Source organism: Oncorhynchus tshawytscha, linkage group LG16 (genome assembly GCF_018296145.1).
Source record: "Oncorhynchus tshawytscha isolate Ot180627B linkage group LG16, Otsh_v2.0, whole genome shotgun sequence".
Lineage (NCBI taxonomy): Eukaryota > Metazoa > Chordata > Actinopteri > Salmoniformes > Salmonidae > Oncorhynchus > Oncorhynchus tshawytscha.
Genome location: NC_056444.1, coordinates 82,483,222 through 82,507,744, shown reverse-complemented (window position 1 = coordinate 82,507,744; position 24,523 = coordinate 82,483,222). Strand labels below are relative to the sequence as shown.

Genomic DNA, 24,523 nt, shown 5'->3' with positions numbered 1-24,523 from the left:
CCAGACTAAACCCCATGCTATAACGTCAGACTAAACCCCATACTATAACGCCATACTAAACCCCATGCTATAACGCCATACTAAACCCCATACTATAACGCCATACTAAACCCCATACTATAACGCCATACTAAACCCCATACTATAACGTCAGACTAAACCCCATACTATAACGTCAGACTAAACCCCATACTATAACGCCATACTAAACCCCATACTATAACGCCATACTAAACCCCATACTATAACGTCAGACTAAACCCCATGCTATAACGCCATACTAAACCCCATACTATAACGCCATACTAAACCCCAGACTAAACCCCATACTAAACCCCATGCTATAACGCCAGACTAAACCCCATGCTATAACGCCATACTAAACCCCAGACTAAACCCCATACTAAACCCCATACTATAACGCCCCATACTAAACCCCATGCTAAACCCCAGACTAAACCCCATACTAAACCCCATGCTATAACGCTACTAAACCCCATACTATAACGCCATACTAAACCCCATACTATAACGCCATACTAAACCCCATACTATAACGCCATACTAAACCCCATACTATAACGCCATACTAAACCCCATACTATAACGTCAGACTAAACCCCATACTATAACGTCAGACTAAACCCCATACTATAACGCCATACTAAACCCCATACTATAACGCCATACTAAACCCCATACTATAACGTCAGACTAAACCCCATGCTATAACGCCATACTAAACCCCATACTATAACGCCATACTAAACCCCAGACTAAACCCCATACTAAACCCCATGCTATAACGCCAGACTAAACCCCATGCTATAACGCCATACTAAACCCCAGACTAAACCCCATACTAAACCCCATACTATAACGCCATACTAAACCCCATACTAAACCCCATGCTAAACCCCAGACTAAACCCCATACTAAACCCCATGCTATAACGCCATACTAAACCCCATACTATAACGCCATACTAAACCCCAGACTAAACCCCATACTAAACCCCATGCTATATCGCCAGACTAAACCCCATGCTATAACGCCATACTAAACCCCAGACTAAACCCCATACTAAACCCCATACTATAACGCCATACTAAACCCCATACTAAACCCCATGCTAAACCCCAGACTAAACCCCATACTAAACCCCATGCTAAACCCCATACTATAACGTCAGACTATAACGTCAGACTATAACGTCCAGACTATAACGTCAGACTAAACTCTGCTTCTTTTCTTTTCTGTGAAATGTGACCAGATTTCATTAATTTGACTCAGTTATCAAAAAAATATGCCACGGAATTAGGCTAGTTGAAGCAATCAACTCTGAATTAGCTGTTGACAAACAACAAAAATATATATATATATATATGTATTTCTCTACAGGCCTAGCCTGTATCTCTTGGACTGAAGCGTCTTTCAGGAGAATCACATCGGAGAAAAGCAAACACTATAGTGTGATATTTGTTGCCAAAGAGATGAAGAGCCTTACTGACTTAGCGATGAATTGAACTTACCGCCTGGTCTGTAAACAACATCGTCTTCAGTAATGAAGGAAGTGATCTCTCCGTTCTCCATCCGTTCATACCTCGACTTCTTCTTGATCATCTTCTTCTTTCCCTTCTTCCCTGACTCCTCCCCCATCCCCATGTTGACCCCGCCTACTGCCCCGGCCCCTCCCCTGTTCTCGTTATCCTCGTCCTCACTCTCCGCGTAGTTCTTAGCTCCGCCCTCCAGCGTGCAGCTACGGCGTGGTCGTGAGCTCTCGCTCTCCCTGGATGCTTTGTCCCTCTTGTCCCGGTCTCTGTCCCTCTCTCTGTCCCTCTCCCTGTCTCGGTCTCTGTCCCTGTCCTTCTCCCTGTCTGGCTTGTCTTTGTCCGCGGTCATGATTCGCCACGTGCCTTCCTCAGTCCTCTCACGGCTGGGCCTCCGTGAAAGGTAGACTGTCAGCCTGGGCTTCAGTCTTCTGAATTGACCAATCAAATCCAGGGAAAATTCAGCCACACCAACAACCCCAGTGTTTCAGGAAAAGCTGTGGATAAAAGACAGAGAAAGAGACATTAATGACAGGATAATCATTCAAAACCTTACATTTACATTTCTGGTCAGGAGCTGCAAATTAGTAAGTGGACATTCCCCAAATAATACCTCAATATATAAACTACCTCAACACCTATATAATTGAGGTATCAAAAAAATTAATTTAATAGTTCAAATTATCTGGGGATATAAACATAATGTACTGTAATCACACTTAGTGAGTGAAAGGTAATTTTGAGAGGGGAAAAATGTCCACCAGCCGACTACGCCACAAGGCACTTAATTCTGTCCCAAATGGCACCTTATAATCTATATAGTGCACTACTTTTGAAGAGGGCCCACAGTGTTGAGGCCTCTGCCAATCTCAACCCGGCACTGCCAGAAGACTGGCCACCCTCAGAGCCTGGTTCCTCTCTAGGTTTCTTCCTAGGTTCTGGCCTTTCTATGGAGTTTTTCCTAGCCAACATGCTTCTACATCTGCATTGCTTGTTGTTTGGGGTTTTAGGCTGGGTTTCTGTACAGCACTTTGGGACATCGGCTGACGTAAAAGGGCTTTATAAATACATTTGATTGATTGATTGATTGATTGATTGCTGGACTGCTGAGCAAACCATGGGGTTCAAATACTATTTGAAATCTTTTAAATACTGCCTGGAGTGCCAGGTAGGTCAGGGTTTATACATTTTGGACTGTTCCATTTTTCCCCCCATTACAACAGGCTAGCTCAATCACGCACAAATAAAATATTTTTAAATAATTTCAAATACCTGGTGTGGAGACTGGCTCAGTATGGCTTCCGCCCTGCCTGCAGTCTATTTAGTTAGCTATGTATCCACACACACACACACTGCCCTATACAGTATGACTAAAGAGGTAGTTCTCATTGGCCAATAATTTGCTTTTTCCCCCACTAAAAACTAACTAGAAATATCTATAACAGCCCCTTGAGGGAACAGACCTGGCAATCAGTGAAGCAATGGTAAATACCATGGCCAGAGATGGAGGGAGGGAGACGATTACACCCAGCCGTCGCCACGGCTTCTATTAATGACCTAATGATGAGTTACCACGACGACCGCTGAGCTGTGGAGACACGCAGGCCAAACAAACTATCACTGTATATACAGACACACACACACACACACACACACACACACACACACACACACACACACCGGTCAGCCAACATCCATCTCTCACCCTTGTGGGTGTCCATATAGACAGGTCTGTACTGAAGGTGTGAGTGACCTGAGCTTTGATACTGTAGCTCTGGACCTAATCCCAGCTCTGCTCTGGGAAACACACCACAGAGTAGCTGCTATAGACTCTATAACCACAGAAACACCATGTTGACCAGGGGAATCAAAACGTACACGTGAGGGAGTACAATCCCGCCCGCATTTTGACAGCGAGGACATTTTCACTGCGGCCCTCCAGACCTCGTTGAAAACCAAAAGCTGCCCCCGGGGCTAAATGAGTTGGCTACGCTAATCAGATCAGTGAAATAACACCCTTCATCTGACACCAATAATAATTTAAACATTAGCAAATATAAGTTTAGGTTACACAGTGAAACAAGAGCCCTTTTCTCCATTAGCTGTCTTAATAAGTGATCTCATAAAATGACAAAATTAAACCAGAGTGAAAATAAATATTCAGAGAAACATTAACTGTAACAATGTAGCATGTTGTTCTACTATAATGAACTGTAATAATGTAGCATGTTGTATTATAATAATGAACTGTAACAATGTAGCATGTTGTTCTATAATAATGAACTGTAACAATGTAGCATGTTGTTCTATAATAATGAACTGTAACAATGTAGCATGTTGTATTATAATAATGAACTGTAACAATGTAGCATGTTGTATTATAATAATGAACTGTAACAATGTAGCATGTTGTATTATAATAATGAACTGTAACAATGTAGCATGTTGTATTATAATAATGAACTGTAACAATGTAGCATGTTGTATTATAATAATGAACTGTAACAATGTAGCATGTTGTATTATAATAATGAACTGTAACAATGTAGCATGTTGTATTATAATAATGAACTGTAACAATGTAGCATGTTGTATTATAATAATGAACTGTAACAATGTAGCATGTTGTATTATAATAATGAACTGTAACAATGTGTAACAATGCATGTTGTATTATAATAATGAACTGTAACAATGTAGCATGTTGTATTATAATAATGAACTGTAACAATGTAGCATGTTGTATTATAATAATGAACTGTAACAATGTAGCATGTTGTATTATAATAATGAACTGTAACAATGTAGCATGTTGTATTATAATAATGAACTGTAACAATGTAGCATGTTGTATTATAATAATGAACTGTAACAATGTAGCATGTTGTACTATAATAATGAACTGTAACAATGTAGCATGTTGTATTATAATAATGAACTGTAACAATGTAGCATGTTGTATTATAATAATGAACTGTAACAATGTAGCATGTTGTTCTATAATAATGAACTGTAATAATGTAGCATGTTGTATTATAATAATGAACTGTAACAATGTAGCATGTTGTTCTATAATAATGAACTGTAACAATGTAGCATGTTGTTCTATAATAATGAACTGTAACAATGTAGCATGTTGTATTATAATAATGAACTGTAACAATGTAGCATGTTGTATTATAATAATGAACTGTAACAATGTAGCATGTTGTATTATAATAATGAACTGTAACAATGTAGCATGTTGTATTATAATAATGAACTGTAACAATGTAGCATGTTGTATTATAATAATGAACTGTAACAATGTAGCATGTTGTATTATAATAATGAACTGTAACAATGTAGCATGTTGTATTATAATAATGAACTGTAACAATGTAGCATGTTGTATTATAATAATGAACTGTAACAATGTAGCATGTTGTATTATAATAATGAACTGTAACAATGTAGCATGTTGTATTATAATAATGAACTGTAACAATGTAGCATGTTGTATTATAATAATGAACTGTAACAATGTAGCATGTTGTATTATAATAATGAACTGTAACAATGTAGCATGTTGTATTATAATAATGAACTGTAACAATGTAGCATGTTGTATTATAATAATGAACTGTAACAATGTAGCATGTTGTATTATAATAATGAACTGTAACAATGTAGCATGTTCTACTATAATAATGAACTGTAACAATGTAGCATGTTGTATTATAATAATGAACTGTAACAATGTAGCATGTTGTATTATAATAATGAACTGTAACAATGTAGCATGTTGTATTATAATAATGAACTGTAACAATGTAGCATGTTCTACTATAATAATGAACTGTAACAATGTAGCATGTTGTATTATAATAATGAACTGTAACAATGTAGCATGTTGTATTATAATAATGAACTGTAACAATGTAGCATGTTCTACTATAATAATGAACAGTAATAATGTAGCATGTTGTATTATAATAATGAACTGTAACAATGTAGCATGTTGTATTATAATAATGAACTGTAACAATGTAGCATGTTGTATTATAATAATGAACTGTAACAATGTAGCATGTTGTATTATAATAATGAACTGTAACAATGTAGCATGTTGTATTATAATAATGAACTGTAACAATGTAGCATGTTCTACTATAATAATGAACAGTAATAATGTAGCATGTTGTATTATAATAATGAACTGTAACAATGTAGCATGTTGTATTATAATAATGAACTGTAACAATGTAGCATGTTCTACTATAATAATGAACAGTAATAATGTAGCATGTCATCAACGCGGCACCAGTCATAGCACTGTGAACTTGAATGAATACATATTTCAAAAAATAAAAAACAAACATTAGGCTATGCCTTATGCCGGGTTGTAACGACGGGTTGTAACGGGGGTTGTAACGCGACGGTTGTAACGCCGGGTTGTAACGACGGGTTGTAACGACGGGTTGTAACGACGGGTTGTAACGACGGCTGGTAACGACGGCTGGTAACGCCGACGGCTGGTAACGACGGCTGGTAACGATGGGTTGTAACGCCGACGGGTTGTAACGCCGACGGGTTGTGGCGCCCGACGGGTTGTGACGCCGACGGGTTGTAACGCCGACGGGTTGTAACGCCGACGGGTTGTAACGCCGACGGGTTGTAACGCCGACGGGTTGTGGCGCCGACGGGTTGTAACGCCGACGGGTTGTAACGCCGACGGGTTGTAACGCCGACGGGTTGTAACGCCGACGGGTTGTAACGCCGACGGGTTGTAACGCCGGCTGGTAACGACGGGTTGTAACGCCGACGGGTTGTAACGCCGGGTTGTAACAACGCCGGGTTGTAACGCCGGGGTGTAATCAAAATTCTACTTCAAACTATCCTTTTGAGAGTTGCATCTGGGAACTAGTTTTGTACGATGGTAAGTGGTGGGGTCGATAAACCAATACGTTTTAGCTCCACAGTAGATTACAACGGCGATGAGAGTTAATGAAACAGATCAAACGTAAACAGATTGTGGCCACTGCTCAGCGAGAATAGCCTACGCAAAGTGGCGAGTGTAAATTCGTCGTTGTTGTCGGCCAATCACAAGTCATCAACGCGGCACCACAGCCGTAGAGCCCTCCGTGTTTGGCAAAGCAAATTAGAAGACTATCTAATCAAAGGCAGATGTAAATCAAACGGAATTCAAGTTAAATGCCACAGCGACCAAGAGCCAACAGGTAGGTGGATACTTCATCATCTGAATGGAGTTATGTGTAACTGCAGGACAGGGAGGAAGAGTATGTAGCCTAAATTAGCCTGGCTAGCTAGCTCAGGACATGACAAATGTTTTTCGCAACTTGTGCTTTGGACAAGTAGGACAGATATATGAACTTGTCTAAAAGCTTCCAACATACACCATGGAGAATCATACAAAAATGTAAGGTGAACTGCCGATTGGCTTCTTTGCATATTCAAGCCAGTCTCAAAATACAACACTGCCCCTTTAAGGCTCTCCTGGAGGATGATTGGACACCCTTGGTAGCCTATAAAATATTGCAACATTACAATTATAAGCAAATATGTAAATGTACTTATGAAATTAAGGATGTCCTATCTACGGTTCCAAACAGACTTTGGGACAGTTCTGGGACGACAGATCAAAAATTCATACAACCACAGCACAGATTTTATTTTTTTAAAGCAATGATGCTGATGCAACAGATCAGACTGTTTAGCTTAAAATTATAATGTTTTATTTCTTCATATTATAAGCTCAACAACACGCACGTGGCCATTGGCTACGCGTAAACATCCCAAAATACAATTCGCAGGAAAACACCTTTCTTGTGTGAGTGGTTTCATGTGACGGAGATAAAAATATTAGTTTGAAATGAAGAGGGAGATCTAAAGACGCATCAACTAGCCAGGGTTACTATGATGACTAGGATTATCATCAACTAGCATGGGTTACTATGACGACTAGGATGATCATCAACAAGCATGGGTTACTATGACGACTAGGATTATCATCAACTAGCATGGGTTACTATGACGACTAGGATGATCATCAACTAGAATGGGTTACTATGACGACTAGGATGATCATCAACTAGAATGGGTTACTATGACGACTAGGATGATCATCAACTAGCATGAGTTACTATGACGACTAGGATGATCATCAACTAGCATGGGTTACTATGACGACTAGGATGATCATCAACAAGCATGGGTTACTATGACGACTAGGATTATCATCAACTAGCATGGGTTACGATGACGACTAGGATTATCATCAACTAGCATGGGTTACTATGACGACTAGGATGATCATCAACTAGCATGGGTTACTATTATCATGACTAGGAACATTGATATTAAGTGTTTATAAAGTTATTCCTTCAGTTTTTATGTTCGTATTTTGGCTAGGCTGCTTTTAAACTATTAAGTATATGGTTAAATTGTTTCAGAGTGCTGACCACCTCCGTTCAGAGTCAAAGTGGGTGACGTGTGGTGTGCAAGAGGCACGGTACTTCAATCTCCGGTCTTGTTACCATTTAATCGGAACGAACAACGACTCGGGTATGTCAACAGGAGTCTTCAGAAGTTTAGTTTATTATATTTGTCGAACATGACTAACATTTAAGTCTATATTTATTAGAGCCCGACAGATTTATCGGTTGACCGATATTATCAGCCGATATCAGCCTGTGAAGGGGCAGGTGAGGCTGTGAAGGGGCAGGTGGGACTGTGAAGGGGCAGGTGAGGCTGTGAAGGGGCAGGTGAGGCTGTGAAGGGGCAGGTGAGGCTGTGAAGGGGGGTGACTGTGAAGGGACAGGTGAGGCTGTGAAGGGGCAGGTGAGGCTGTGAAGGGGCAGGTGAGGCTGAAGCAGTTCCACATCAAATCCCCAGGACCCTCTCCTCGGAAAAAGAGGGTGGAAGAGGAGTGAAATAGAAGAAGACAGAGGAAAGGACAGAGAAAGAGGAGGGAAGAGAGAAGCATCTTCAGGGTCTTGCTCCCTACTTCACCATTTATATTATTGAGATGGAGTCAACAGGCTAACCTAGCAAACTCACAGCCAGCCAGCCACACAGGCAGCAGATCAGGGCTTCAATCAAATACAACTTGTTTCAATTCAATTCTGTGTACTGGTTTGTGTCACAAACGGCACCCTATTCCCTATATAGTGCACTACTTTAGACCAGAGCCCTATTCCCTATATAGTGCACTACTTTAGACCAGAGCCCTATTCCCTATATAGTGCACTACTTTAGACCAGAGCCCTATTCCCTATATAGTGCACTACTTTAGACCAGAGCCCTATTCCCTACACGGTGCACTACTTTAGACCAGAGCCCTGTTCCCTATTTAGTGCACTACTTTAGACCAGAGCCCTAATTCCTTACACGGTACACTACTTTAGACCAGAGCCCTATTCCCTACACGGTGCACTACTTTAGACCAGAGCCCTATTCCCTACACGGTGCACTACTTTAGACCAGAGCTCTAATCCCTATATAGTGCACTACTTTAGACCAGAGCTCTATTCCCTATATAGTGCACTACTTTAGACCAGAGCCCTATTCCCTACACGGTGCACTACTTTAGACCAGAGCCCTCTGGTCTAAAGTAGTGCACTATGAAATAGGGTGCTGTTTGTGTGGCATCCCTGGTAACCACCATGCTGTGGCTCTTTAAGCACTGTGACTACAGCCCTGTTAACAACGAGACTGATACTGTGACTACAGCCCTGTTACCAACGAGGCTGAGCCTCTGAATACAGCCCTGTTACCAACGAGGCTGAGCCTCTGAATACAGCCCTGTTAACAACGAGGCTGAGCCTCTGAATACAGCCCTGTTACCAACGAGGCTGAGCCTCTGAATACAGCCCTGTTACCAACGAGGCTGAGCCTCTGAATACAGCCCTGTTACCAATGAGGCTGAGCCTCTGAATACAGCCCTGTTAACAACGAGGCTGAGCCACTGACTACAGCCCTGTTACCAACGAGGCTGAGCCTCTGAATACAGCCCTGTTACCAACGAGGCTGAGCCTCTGACTACAGCCCTGTTAACAACGAGGCTGAGCCACTGACTACAGCCCTGTTACCAACGAGGCTGGTACTCTGACTACAGCCCTGTTACCAACGAGGCTGAGCCACTGACTACAGCCCTGTTACCAACGAGGCTGAGCCACTGACTACAGCCCTGTCACCTGAACTGAGGTCTGACTACAGCCCTGTCACCAACGAGGCTGAGCCACTGACTACAGCCCTGTCACCAACGAGGCTGATACTGTGACTACAGCCCTGTCACCAACGAGGCTGATACTGTGACTACAGCCCTGTCACCAACTAGGCTGATACTGTGACTACAGCCCTGTCACCAACGAGGCTGATACTGTGATAGTCTAATCTGAACGGGGGGGGACCCCAGACCCCTGGAAGGTACTTCGTGGAGCATTAAGCATCATGTTGGGATTAGCTGTTTGTGTTAGCTTTAATACATTACTCTTAGTCTAACCTAATCTGATGTGATAGCCAACCCTGAGAACAGCAGCAGTGGCACAGGAGGCAGAGTGTAGGACAGGCACACACACACACACACCTATTCCATTGGCTGATGAGCCGCAACCTTTTCCCTCAGCAAGTCAAGAGCAAAGACCTATTTTTAGCCTCCATTTGGGGATAGTACTGAAGGTAACGGGCTGTACTGTGGCAATGATAGCGAGAGGCATTCAAACATAACATACACATTTAATACACAGCAGGCTAATAACTTCAGTCTAGCTACCTACTGTGGTGGAGGAAAACCTCTCTCCCGAAAAGTACAAGAGACAGTAGCCTACAACATGAACATGGAAAAACACGCTTCTTCTACACACGATTCCCTCTTCGTGAGCGACGTAAGTCGCAGGATGGGCGCCCCCGTTGGAGTGACTTCCTGTCCCTGTGTGTCAAATTGCACCCTGTCTCGTTGATAGAAAGCTATGAGCCCTGTTCAAAAGGAGTGTACTAAGTAGAGAAAAGGGCACCATTGGGCACTGTTCAAAAGGAGTGCACTAAGTAGAGAAAAGGGCACTATTTGGGACCCATCCCCTGGAGAATGGGTGGAGTGTGGCAGCGGGCAGGGCCATCGTGATTCTACATTTTTAAATTGAGTTTCACCAGAGAATCCCCCCTCCTACTCTAACTCCTATGAGTGGCTGAAGTGTTTTCTATCATTTATATTTAACATTTGTAGAGTCTGTGAAAACAATGAAGATAACAGAGAAGATAATATTACCAAGACATCTACACAGAAACATTATGACAACATAGAATTTAAACCCCGCCAGAGAAGATAATATTACCAAGACATCTACACAGAAACATTATGACAACATAGAATTTAAACCCCGCCAGAGAAGATAATATTACCAAGACATCTACACAGAAACACGTGGGATTTCATCATCATCAACAACAACAACTCCTACATTTTATAAAGGCAGGATTAACACAAGCTCCCCATTGCCCCCTATACACAAAAAAAGACTGTTGGTTGTTGGGTGTTGTTGACAGATGCGTCACAGCCTTTGTGTGCTTGTTAATCAGATATAGAGAGAACATCAGCTTCTGTACTGAGACAAAAACAACTGAAATCCGACTGTGTTCCCAATGGCATCGTATTCACTTTTATTATCATTTTTTAAATTTATTAAACTCTTATTTTACCAGGTAAGTTGACTGAGAACATGTTCTCATTTACAGCAACGACCTGGGGAATAGTTACAGGGGAGAGGAGGGGGATGAATGAACCAATTGGACCAGGGTCCATACTCAAAAGTAGTGCACTGTTTAGGGCAGGGCTCCCCAATAAGCGGCCCGCGGTCCAAATTCGGCCCATGGGATGATTTTATTGGGGCCACCAAGATCTCTGAGCAATTTAGTTTTTTTTTTATAGTATATTTACAAATAATATCCAGGCCTTTATAGCCTATGGTCTAGCTAGGTTATAACAAGGGAAAAAATAGCCAGGCCTTTACAGCCATATCGTCTAGCTAGGCTATAACAAGGAAAATAATATGTTTTGTGATAACTGCACTGGGATTTACATTTGGTGTGGGGAAAAATTGCTTATCGTTCGGGAATTTATCTTAACGTTAAGGATCTCAATTTTGTTTAAACGTTCACACCTCTACTTTAAATGATTATGTTTTGGTCAAATACTATATCTGTTTAGGTTACTCGCAGTAAATTTGCATTGTACAAATTACTTAGAATTATGTTCCAGCCACCTGACCATTCGCGCCAGAGGGGGGGGGAGTATCCCGGCAGAATGTAATTGGGGACCACTGCCATAGGGAATAGGGTACCAGATTTAGGATGTATGCCTAGTCTACTACAGAGAATAGGGTACCAGATTTAGGATGTATGCCTAGTCTACTACAGGGAATAGGGTACCAGATATAGGATGTATGCCTAGTCCACTACAGGGAATAGGGTACCAGATATAGGATGTATGCCTAGTCCACTACAGGCAATAGGGTACCAGATTTAGGATGTATGCCTAGTCTACTACAGGGAATAGGGTACCAGATATAGGATGTATGCCTAGTCCACTACAGGGAATAGGGTACCAGATATAGGATGTATGCCTAGTCCACTACAGGCAATAGGGTACCAGATTTAGGATGTATGCCTAGTCTACTACAGGGAATAGGGTACCAGATATAGGATGTATGCCTAGTCTACTACAGGAATAGGGTACCAGATTTAGGATGTATGCCTAGTCCACTACAGGGAATAGGGTACCAGATATAGGATGTATGCCTAGTCCACTACAGGGAATAGGGTACCAGATATAGGATGTATGCCTAGTCCACTACAGGGAATAGGGTACCAGATATAGGATGTATGCCTAGTCTACTACAGGGAATAGGGTACCAGATATAGGATGTATGCCTAGCCCACTACAGGGAATAGGGTACCAGATATAGGATGTATGCCTAGTCCACTACAGGGAATAGGGTACCAGATATAGGATGTATGCCTAGCCCACTACAGGGAATAGGGTACCAGATATAGGATGTATGCCTAGCCCACTACAGGGAATAGGGTACCAGATATAGGATGTATGCCTAGTCCACTACAGGGAATAGGGTACCAGATATAGGATGTATGCCTAGCCCACTACAGGGAATAGGGTACCAGATATAGGATGTATGCCTAGTCCACTACAGGGAATAGGGTACCAGATATAGGATGTATGCCTAGTCCACTACAGGGAATAGGGTACCAGATATAGGATGTATGCCTAGCCCACTACAGGGAATAGGGTACCAGATTTAGGATGTATGCCTAGCCCACTACAGGGAATAGGGTACCAGATATAGGATGTATGCCTAGCCCACTACAGGGAATAGGGTACCAGATATAGGATGTATGCCTAGTCCACTACAGGGAATAGGGTACCAGATATAGGATGTATGCCTAGCCCAATTCAGGGAATAGGGTACCAGATATAGGATGTATGCCTAGCCCACTACAGGGAATAGGGTACCAGATATAGGATGTATGCCTAGCCCACTACAGGGAATAGGGTACCAGATATAGGATGTATGCCTAGTCCACTACAGGGAATAGGGTACCAGATATAGGATGTATGCCTAGTCCACTACAGGGAATAGGGTACCAGATATAGGATGTATGCCTAGTCCACTACAGGAATAGGGTACCAGATATAGGATGTATGCCTAGTCCACTACAGGAATAGGGTACCAGATATAGGATGTATGCCTAGCCCACTACAGGGAATAGGGTACCAGATATAGGATGTATGCCTAGTCCACTACAGGGAATAGGGTACCAGATATAGGATGTATGCCTAGCCCACTACAGGGAATAGGGTACCAGATATAGGATGTATGCCTAGTCCACTACAGGGAATAGGGTACCAGATATAGGATGTATGCCTAGCCCACTACAGGGAATAGGGTACCAGATATAGGATGTATGCCTAGTCCACTACAGGGAATAGGGTACCAGATATAGGATGTATGCCTAGTCCACTACAGGGAATAGGGTACCAGATATAGGATGTATGCCTAGTCCACTACAGGGAATAGGGTACCAGATATAGGATGTATGCCTAGTCCACTACAGGGAATAGGGTACCAGATATAGGATGTATGCCTAGCCCACTACAGGGAATAGGGTACCAGATATAGGATGTATGCCTAGTCCACTACAGGGAATAGGGTACCAGATATAGGATGTATGCCTAGCCCACTACAGGGAATAGGGTACCAGATATAGGATGTATGCCTAGTCCACTACAGGGAATAGGGTACCAGATATAGGATGTATGCCTAGTCCACTACAGGGAATAGGGTACCAGATATAGGATGTATGCCTAGTCCACTACAGGGAATAGGGTACCAGATATAGGATGTATGCCTAGTCCACTACAGGGAATAGGGTACCAGATATAGGATGTATGCCTAGCCCACTACAGGGAATAGGGTACCAGATATAGGATGTATGCCTAGCCCACTACAGGGAATAGGGTACCAGATATAGGATGTATGCCTAGCCCACTACAGGGAATAGGGTACCAGATATAGGATGTATGCCTAGCCCACTACAGGGAATAGGGTACCAGATATAGGATGTATGCCTAGTCCACTACAGGACCGAGCGAAGCTTTTCACAATATAACATCTGATGTTCTTCTCTTTTAAACATCTTCCTCTTCCTCTCAGATCTTTCTATCAGTCTAACGATCACATCCATCAAGTCAATTTAAACTGGTAGATGTGGAAAAAGAGAACAGAGACTGTATATATAACAGACCTGTTGTACATTTAGTCAATTCAAACTGTGAAAGAGACTGTATTCATAACAGACCTGTTGTACATTTACTCAATTCAAACTGTGAAAGAGACTGTATTCATAACAGACCTGTAGATTTAGTCAATTCAAACTGTGAAAGAGGCTGTATTATTAACAGCCCTGTTGTACATTTAGTCAATTCAAACTGTGAGAGAGACTGTATTCATAACAGACCTGTTGTACATTTACTCAATTCAAACTGTTAAAGAGACTGTATTCATAACAGACCTGTAGATTTAGTCAATTCAAACTGTGAAAGAGGCTGTATTCTTAACACTATCGTCCTCCATCCCTAAAGCTACTTGAATCAGTCGAAAACAACACCATGTTTCAAACACAGAATTGAATAGATTAGGTCGATAGTGTATCTCTAGGGGTCCCCCACACCCACACACCCACACCCTGAGACAGGAAACAAACCAGCACATATAGATAATCATGGTGTGATTGAATAACACTTGAGGATTCAAAACGGACAACACATAATAACCACACCAACATATTCAAAAAAAGTCACGGGGGACATCTTTAAAATAAGAGATATCAACAACAAGGCCATTAGGATCAGCAAGCTAAAGCGTCCCCCCCCCCCTACATGATTTAGCTGATCTGGTGGTAGGCACCCACAGCCCTCATCAACAAGCCCCATTCAGGAGCTGATGGCAGTGTGTGGAGTTAGAAGAAACAAAGCTCTGCATTTGTGAAAAGTAACCCACTGTAACAGCTGGGGCCAGAGGCACAGGTCTCCCCCCCTCACCCCCATCTATCACTCCTAGATAAAAACAGGATGATACTACCCTTAATTAGAAAAGGCTTTTGTTTGGCAGACGGACACCTCTACTCGTACAGCAGCTAGCTAACCACCACCCTTATCCACAGTCCTAAAAATCAGTTTTAAAAAGAGACTTGTTTTCTCAGAAAAGGTAGTTAAATCCTTTGTTCCCCTCCCTCCTAGTTCTAGGACCGTCCCCTCCCCCGGTACCAGAACTAATAGGTACATGTGTAACCAGAAATATACCAGGAAGGAAAAATTACAAGTAGTCTTTGCGGGCAGTCTTTGCAGGCAGTCTTTGCGGGCAGTCTTTTGATAATAGGAGTGGGGCTGCTCGGAGAGCCGTGAAGCAGATGGGAGAGAGGAAGGTGACTAAGGGTGTTGAAAGTTTCCTAAATGGCCCCCTATTCCCTATATAGTGCACTACTATAGACCAGAGCCCTATTCCCTATATATAGTGGTACTACTATAGACCAGAGCCCTATTCCCTATATAGTGGTACTACTATAGACCAGAGCCCTATTCCCTATATAGTGGTACTACTATAGACCAGAGCCCTATTCCCTATATAGTGGTACTACTATAGACCAGAGCCCTATTCCCTATATAGTGGTACTACTATAGACCAGAGCCCTATTCCCTATATAGTGGTACTACTATAGACCAGAGCCCTATTCCCTATATAGTGGTACTACTATAGACCAGAGCCCTATTCCCTATATATAGTGGTACTACTATAGACCAGGGCCCTATTCCCTATATAGTGCACTACTTTAGACCAGAGCCCTATTCCCAATATAGTGGTACTACTATAGACCAGAGCCCTATTCCCTATATAGTGGTACTACTATAGACCAGAGCCCTATTCCCTATATAGTGGTACTACATTAGACCAGAGCCCTATTCCCTATATAGTGCACTACTTTAGACCAGAGCCCTATTCCCTATATAGTGCACTACTTTAGACCAGAGCCCTATTCCCTATATAGTGCACTACTTTAGACCAGAGCCCTATATAGTGCACAACTTTAGACCAGAGCCCTATTCCCTATATAGTGCTCTATACACATCCCTAGTCACTTCCTGACTGGACTCAATATACCAGATGACATATCACCAGGCAGACTGAGTCAGAACCCTACACTAGGCTTATCTATTGACAATCAAAAGCTGTACTTAGCAAAGGAATGATACATTTCGCAATTTCTTGGCTTTGCACCGTCTGCAATCAGTCAAACACCTCAACAACAACAAAACCATGATATCAAGAACAAGATGGAACGAGACACTTACCATTTTCCACATGACAGTTTCCTGTCATTGTTTTGGCAGGCCCTATCTGACCATCCTGCCTCACAACAACTCAAGACTTCTGCCCCATTGAAGCGTGCACATCAAAGTCACATCTTATCCTCCACCAGCTGCATAGGAAATCATCATTCACATCTGCCACAACAACGGGGCTGAGCCCTGATCTAGGACCAGTTTTGCCTTTTCAGATCATGATGAATATGATAAGACACATGAATATATAATATTTTATAGGCCTGATCCTAGATCAGCAGTCCTACTCAGACGGAGACAGGAATCTAGAAGTGTGTGTAGTGTTAGTCTGGTAAGACTTCAGTCTAGCTAAAATAGCTCATGGGCCAATTCATCAGCAACCTTGTAAAACCAGAGCAAAAAAAAAAAAAGTGTTCACCACAGAGCTGCATTCATGGTGTGTACACACACACACACACACACACACACACACACACACACACACACAACTTGCGGCAGCAGAGACTGAGTGACTATTTGCTGTACTGGGAGGACCAGCTAGACACACAGTCACAGACTAAACGTTTGAAGTGTAATGTTCCTTGACCAGTGTTTCTTTCAGTAGCTCCTTACTCACGGCACACTGCTGCTGCCTGTCCCTCACGCAACAAAATGCCCCCCCCATCCCCCATCGTCCCTGTCTCTATCACACCCCACCCTGTCCCCTGTTTAAAAGCTGAGAGGACATCTTGCCTGTGGCCCCCAACGGACAGGCTGCCTCTTCCTCGGTGTGGTTTCCCCCTCCTCTACACACAAACATCTTATCTAAGCAAACGCTGCACTGAATAATGATGTTTCATCGTCAGAACATCTTCTACTCTCTCTTCTCTTGCATTTTCAGCATCAAACAGTAATTAAAAAGGGAACAAGGGCTCAATGGAGTGTCTGCTCTCTGCTTTTAACAACTAGGAGGTCAACACTATACCCTTCTACCATTGTCTTAGATTGTCTCTCTCCCACACAGTGGAAGACTAGAGCCTACCCGTTCTTTCTAAAACATGCTCTTAGTTTATTTATGATGCCAGTCATTGGCCGTCCCTCCCCTCCCTCCCTCCCTCCCTCCCTGCTTGAGGAAAGACAACATTCCTGCTTCACACAGCAGAACTGATGAGGATCAGTTTACACACCACTTCCCCTCCACTGCTATAGTCCAGGCTGCTCTCTCCTCCCCCTCTACTGCTGTAGAGTCCAGGCTGCTCTCTCTCCCCCTCTACTGCTGTAGAGTCCAGGCTGCTCTCTCCTCCCCCTCCACTGCTGTAGTCCAGGCTGCTCTCTCCTCCCCCTCCACTGCTGTAGTCCAGGCTGCTCTCTCCTCCCCCTCCACTGCTGTAGTCCAGGCTGCTCTCTCCTCCCCCTCTACTGCTGTAGTCCAGGCTGCTCTCTCCTCCCCCTACTGCTGTAGTCCAGGCTGCTCTCTCCTCCCCCTCCACTGCTGTAGTCCAGGCTGCTCTCTCCTCCCCCTCTACTGCTGTAGTCCAGGCTGCTCTCTCCTCCCCCTCCACTGCTGTAGTCCAGGCTGCTCTCTCCTCCCCCTCTACTGCTGTAGTCCAGGCTGCTCTCTCCTCCCCCTCTACTGCTGTAGTCCAGGCTGCTCTCTCCTCCCCCTCTACTGCTGTAGTCCAGGCTGCTCTCTCCTCCCCCTCTACTGCTGTAGTCCAGGCTGCTCTCTCCTCCCCCCTCTACTGCTGTAGTCCAGGCTGCTCTCTCCTCCCCCTCTACTGCTGTAGTCCAGGCTGCTCTCTCCTCCCCTCTACTGCTGTAGTCCAGGCTGCTCTCTCCTCCCCCCTCTACTGCTGTAGTCCAGGCTGCTCTCTCCGCTCCTGGATGGAGCAACCAAAGTAATAGAATTATCCATGAAAGTACAGGTCGACACCTGTTCTAGTAATCATATTTCTAGGGGAGTAACAATTAAATAATGAATATAATGATGAACTCTAACTGGTTAGGGGGGGGTCAGGTAGCCTAGCGGTTAAGAGCGTTGGGCCAGTAACCGGAAAGGTCGCCGGTTTGAATCCCCGAGCTGACTATAGTGCTCTTGAGCAAGGCACATACCGTCTGCTAAATTACTAAAACGTAAATGTATCTTTAACTGATGTCTAAGGAGTTTGAGTTACAGAAGATAAATCTGGACCTCCAACTTGATCAGTTTTGGTAACTTGATTAGTTTTAGTAACTTGATTCGTTTTAGTAACTTGATTCGTTTTAGTTTTTTGCTAAAAAAACTGATCAGCAGAACATTATAAAAGTCAAATGACATTTAGATTAGCAGGAAGAGCAACATTGATTCTGCCACTTGTCTGAGGTGTGTATACGTATGTGTGTGTGTGTGTGTGTGTGTGTGTGTGTGTGTGTCAAATCAAATCATATTGGTCGCATACACATATTGAGCAGATGTTATTTGGGACACCGTTGGGAGTGTCTGAAATAGAGCCGTTTACACTCTGGCTGCTGTTGCTGATGGTAACAATGATGTCACAATTGACACCATAGAATTATCGTTCTGCTCTGTACTGTCAAGTGAAGGCTTAGGGAGACTGACTGCCCCAAAGGTGGTGTGCATCTATTTAGAGGAAGTGGTTTGGGGTCAACGTGGGGGAGAGAGATGCACTCTACATACCTGCTGTAGTTAATATTATCGACTCCCTAACCTCGCTACTGCACACGGCTCATACAAGCCTGGTTTCTGTCTTAGCATCTACATTTATGCCGTGGAAATTCAGCATCTGAGTGTTTTCATCTGGTCTGGTTTAAAATGTGTACAACATGTATTGTTATGGGTCATCTATAGAGCTTTACACACGCTTAATGTATTGTTATGGTCATCTATACAGCTTTACACACGCTTAATGTATTGTTATGGTCATCTATAGAGCTTTACACACGCTTAATGTATTGTTATGGGTCATCTATAGAGCTTTACACACGCTTAATGTATTGTTGTTTCCATCTATAGAGCTTTACACACGCTTAATGTATTGTTATGGGTCATCTATAGAGCTTACACACGCTTAATGTATTGTTATGGTCATCTATAGAGCTTTACACACGCTTAATGTATTGTTATCTATACAGGTCATCTATACAGCTTTACACACGCTTAATGTATTGTTATGGTCATCTATAGAGCTTTACACACGCTTAATGTATTGTTGTGGGTCATCTGTACTTTACACACGCTTAATGTATTGTTATGGTCATCTATACAGCTTTACACACGCTAATGTATTGTTGTGGGTCATCTATAGAGCTTTACACACGCTTAATGTATTGTTATGGTCATCTATACAGCTTTACACACGCTTAATGTATTGTTATGGTCATCTATAGAGCTTTACACACGCTTAATGTATTGTTATGGGTCATCTATACAGCTTTACACACGCTTAATGTATTGTTATGGGTCATCTATAGAGCTTACACACGCTAATGTATTGTTATGGTCATCTATACAGCTTACACACGCTTAATGTATTGTTGTGGGTCATCTATAGAGCTTTACACACGCTTAATGTATTGTTATGGTCATCTATACAGCTTTACACACGCTAATGTATTGTTATGGGTCATCTATAGAGCTTTACACACGCTTAATGTATTGTTATGGTCATCTATAGAGCTTTACACACGCTCTATTGTTATGGTCATCTTAGAGCTACACACGCTTAATGTATTGTTATGGGTCATCTATACAGCTTTACACACGCTTAATGTATTGTTATGGGTCATCTATACAGCTTTACACACGCTTAATGTATTGTTATGGGTCATCTATAGAGCTTTACACACGCTTAATGTATTGTTATGGGTCATCTATAGAGCTTTACACACGCTTAATGTATTGTTATGGGTCATCTATACAGCTTTACACACGCTTAATGTATTGTTATGGTCATCTATAGAGCTTTACACACGCTTAATGTATTGTTATGGGTCATCTATACAGCTTTACACACGCTTAATGTATTGTTATGGGTCATCTATAGAGCTTTACACACGCTTAATGTATTGTTATGGGTCATCTATAGAGCTTTACACACGCTTAATGTATTGTTATGGGTCATCTATAGAGCTTTACACATTCTTGAATCATCTGCTGCACTGCATTGTCAGGTCCTACACTATATTAGGACAGTGTTCTAGATTCCCAACGATGAAACAGTATCAGAACCACATGATTACACAGACCTGTTTAAACCTGTCTGTCTGTCTGTCTGTCTGTCTGTCTGTCTGTGTCTGTCTGTGTCTGTCTGTGTCTGTCTGTGTCTGTCTGTGTCTGTCTGTGTCTGTCTGTGTCTGTCTGTGTCTGTCTGTGTCTGTCTGTGTCTGTCTGTGTCTGTCTGTGTCTGTCTGTGTCTGTCTGTGTCTGTCTGTGTCTGTCTGTGTCTGTCTGTCTGTGTCTGTCTGTCTGTGTCTGTCTGTCTGTCTGTCTGTCTGTCTGTCTGTCTGTCTGTCTGTCTGTCTGTCTGTCTGTCTGTCTGTCTGTCTGTCTGTCTGTCTGTCTGTCTGTCTGTCTGTCTGTCTGTCTCTCTGGTCTAGACAGACATGGTGGAACCATACATGATGACTGGCCAGAAATAAATGATTGCTTGCTTTCAGACATGTCACCGTCTCTCAACCACACTACGGTTGATTTAGCTGCAGTTCAGTATGCTTACTACTTCATCCTCTGCTACCCCCCCTCCCAACCTCTCTTCCCCCCTCTCTCCCTTCCTAACAACAAAGAGTAGTTTATTTTGTAGGATTATCTACAATTGTTCCTTTAATCAACGCTAGGCACAACGGGATAAATCCCTCAACAACCGACCAGCCTTCCCCCTCCCTGGGGGGAGGTCGGTACACCTATTGTGTTGGTGTGGAAATAGTGAGCTGCTTTTATCTTGTTTGACGCCCCCCTCCTAAGAATGTGATTGTATACTTGTATATTTGTATAATATGATATTATATTACTTAAAAAGGAGTCAATTTTGAGCTGCCGTTAATACAGCTGTCAGAGCATCTTACAGTGTGTGTGTGTGTGTGTGTGTGTGTGTGTGTGTGTGTGTGTGTGTGTGTGTGTGTGTGTGTGTGTGTGCATTCGCATCAACAAAGACACGTTGAGGCCTCTTGGTTTTGCTATAACAGTGTCAAGGGGTTTACTTCCTGTTTCCACCACCACGGTTGTTTCTGTGGTCATCTTTAACAGTTAAATGTACAGTGAAAACAACATAGCACTGGACGACAGTCTTCTGGTATTCTCCCTGTTAGGCTGTTTCAGGGTTAGGTGTGTGGTCAAGGTCAAGACAACCACAATGTCGCTGGTTGGCTAACAAACCTAACAGCTCATTCATAAGGCTCGGTAGTACCAAGATATCTTACAGTACACAACACCCACACCGCCTACGTGGTTTCAGCTGGTATGTAAAAACAAAACATGAAACCGTATCCCTCACAATCAGAGAGACCATATGTCAAAATGGCTGCTTGAGAGCAGTGACAGACGAGCACAGAGCAGAAAGAAACCATTACTATTTCCTCCTCCCGTCTATTGACAATCCTTCCACTGTTCTCTAAAATGAGGCGTTATGCTCCAATAAGCAGATTCAATCGCTCTCAGCATCTGTTAGTTTTAACTCTGGCTGCGAGCCAAATGGTACCCTGTTCTCTCGTAGTGATGTTACCATAGCAGAGTCCTGGCTTTGCTACTGATACCAGGTTTACTACCATGATACTCAATACCAAAATAATGCCATAGCAACAACAACAAAAAAGAAGGTATATTATCCATCGTCACAAAATGGCACTTGATTCAGACAGATAAACTCAGCAACTGCTCTGTTCAATCGTTGGGCATCTTTTGAGTTGAGTATCATTTCAATTGAATTATTATTATTTTAATTTTTACAACATGTATGCATTAATTAATCAATTATACAATCTTACAACTAATTTGACTTTGGTTTTACCAATCTAACTACATAATATAATGGTAATCATTTATTTGAATGGTAAAATCTCTCATAAACTGGGTAAATCAAGATGTAGCCACGGTCTAGCAGTGAGTTAGTGGAGCTAACATGATGCAGCCCAGACTCCCAGGCTAGCAGTGAGTTAGTGGAGCTAACATGATGCAGCCCAGACTCCCAGTACAGGCTAGCAGTGAGTTAGTGGAGCTAACATGATGCAGCCCAGACTCCCAGTACAGGCTAGCAGTGAGTTAGTGGAGCTAACATGATGCAGCCCAGACTCCCAGTACAGGCTAGCAGTGAGTTAGTGGAGCTAACATGATACAGTCCAGACTCCCAGGCTAGCAGTGAGTTAGTGGAGCTAACATGATGCAGCCCAGACTCCCAGTACAGGCTAGCAGTGAGTTAGTGGAGCTAACATGATGCAGCCCAGACTCCCAGTACAGGCTAGCAGTGAGTTAGTGGAGCTAACATGATGCAGCCCAGACTCCCAGTACAGGCTAGCAGTGAGTAATTGGAGCTAACATGATGCAGCCCATACTCCCAGTACAGGCTAGCAGTGAGTTAGTTAGTGGAGCTAACATGATACAGCCCAGACTCCCAGGCTAGCAGTGAGTTAGTGGAGCTAACATGATGCAGCCCAGACTCCCAGTACAGGCTAGCAGTGAGTTAGTGGAGCTAACATGATGCAGCCCAGACTCCCAGTACAGGCTAGCAGTGAGTTAGTGGAGCTAACATGATGACAGCCCAGACTCCCAGTACAGGCTAGCAGTGAGTTAGTGGAGCTAACATGATGCAGCCCAGACTCCTAGACTAGCAGTGAGTTAGTGGAGCTAACATGATACAGCCCAGACTCCCAGTACAGGCTGCAGTGAGTTAGTGGAGCTAACATGATACAGCCCAGACTCCCAGTACAGGCTAGCAGTGAGTTAGTGGAGCTAACATGATGCAGCCCAGACTCCCAGGCTAGCAGTGAGTTAGTGGAGCTAACATGATGCAGCCCAGACAGACTCCCAGTACAGGCTAGCAGTGAGTTAGTGGAGCTAACATGATGCAGCCCAGACTCCCAGGCTAGCAGTGAGTTAGTGGAGCTAACATGATGCAGCCCAGACTCCCAGGCTAGCAGTGAGTTAGTGGAGCTAACATGATGCAGCCCAGACTCCCAGGCTAGCAGTGAGTTAGTGGAGCTAACATGATGCAGCCCAGACTCCCAGGCTAGTAGTGAGTTAGTGGAGCTAACATGATGCAGCCCAGACTCCCAGGCTAGTAGTGAGTTAGTGGAGCTAACATGATGCAGCCCAGACTCCCAGGCTAGCAGTGAGTTAGTGGAGCTAACATGATGCAGCCCAGACTCCCAGGCTAGTAGTGAGTTAGTGGAGCTAACATGATGCAGCCCAGACTCCCAGGCTAGCAGTGAGGTAGTGGAGCTAACATGATGCAGCCCAGACTCCCAGGCTAGCAGTGAGGTAGTGGAGCTAACATGATGCAGCCCAGACTCCCAGGCTAGCAGTGAGTTAGTGGAGCTAACATGATGCAGCCCAGACTCCCAGGCTAGCAGTGAGTTAGTGGAGCTAACATGATGCAGCCCAGACTCCCAGGCTAGCAGTGAGTTAGTGGAGCTAACATGATGCAGCCCAGACTCCCAGGCTAGCAGTGAGTTAGTGGAGCTAACATGATGCAGCCCAGACTCCCAGGCTAGCAGTGAGTTAGTGGAGCTAACATGATACAGCCCAGACTCCCAGGCTAGCAGTGAGTTAGTGGAGCTAACATGATGCAGCCCAGACTCCCAGGCTAGCAGTGAGGTAGTGGAGCTAACATGATACAGCCCAGACTCCCAGGCTAGCAGTGAGTTAGTGGAGCTAACATGATGCAGTGAGTTAGACTACAGCCCAGGCTCCCAGGCTAGCAGTGAGTTAGTGGAGCTAACATGATACAGCCCAGACTCCCAGGCTAGCAGTGAGTTAGTGGAGCTAACATGATACCCCAGACTCCCAGGCTAGCAGTGAGTTAGTGGAGCTAACATGATGCAGCCCAGACTCCCAGGCTAGCAGTGAGTTAGTGGAGCTAACATGATGCAGTGA

At 43.5% G+C, this 24,523-nt stretch overlaps 1 protein-coding gene across 1 annotated transcript in view; it reads right to left on the bottom strand.

Moving 5' to 3' along the window:
- The window catches only part of rerea (arginine-glutamic acid dipeptide (RE) repeats a), a 269,119-nt gene that overhangs the window by 221,156 nt on the left and 23,440 nt on the right, over window positions 1-24,523 (bottom strand). The window contains 1 exon segment of the mRNA XM_042299790.1: window positions 1,533-2,047. Within this exon segment, the coding sequence (XP_042155724.1) occupies window positions 1,533-1,902 (370 nt within the window). The 5' untranslated portion in view covers window positions 1,903-2,047.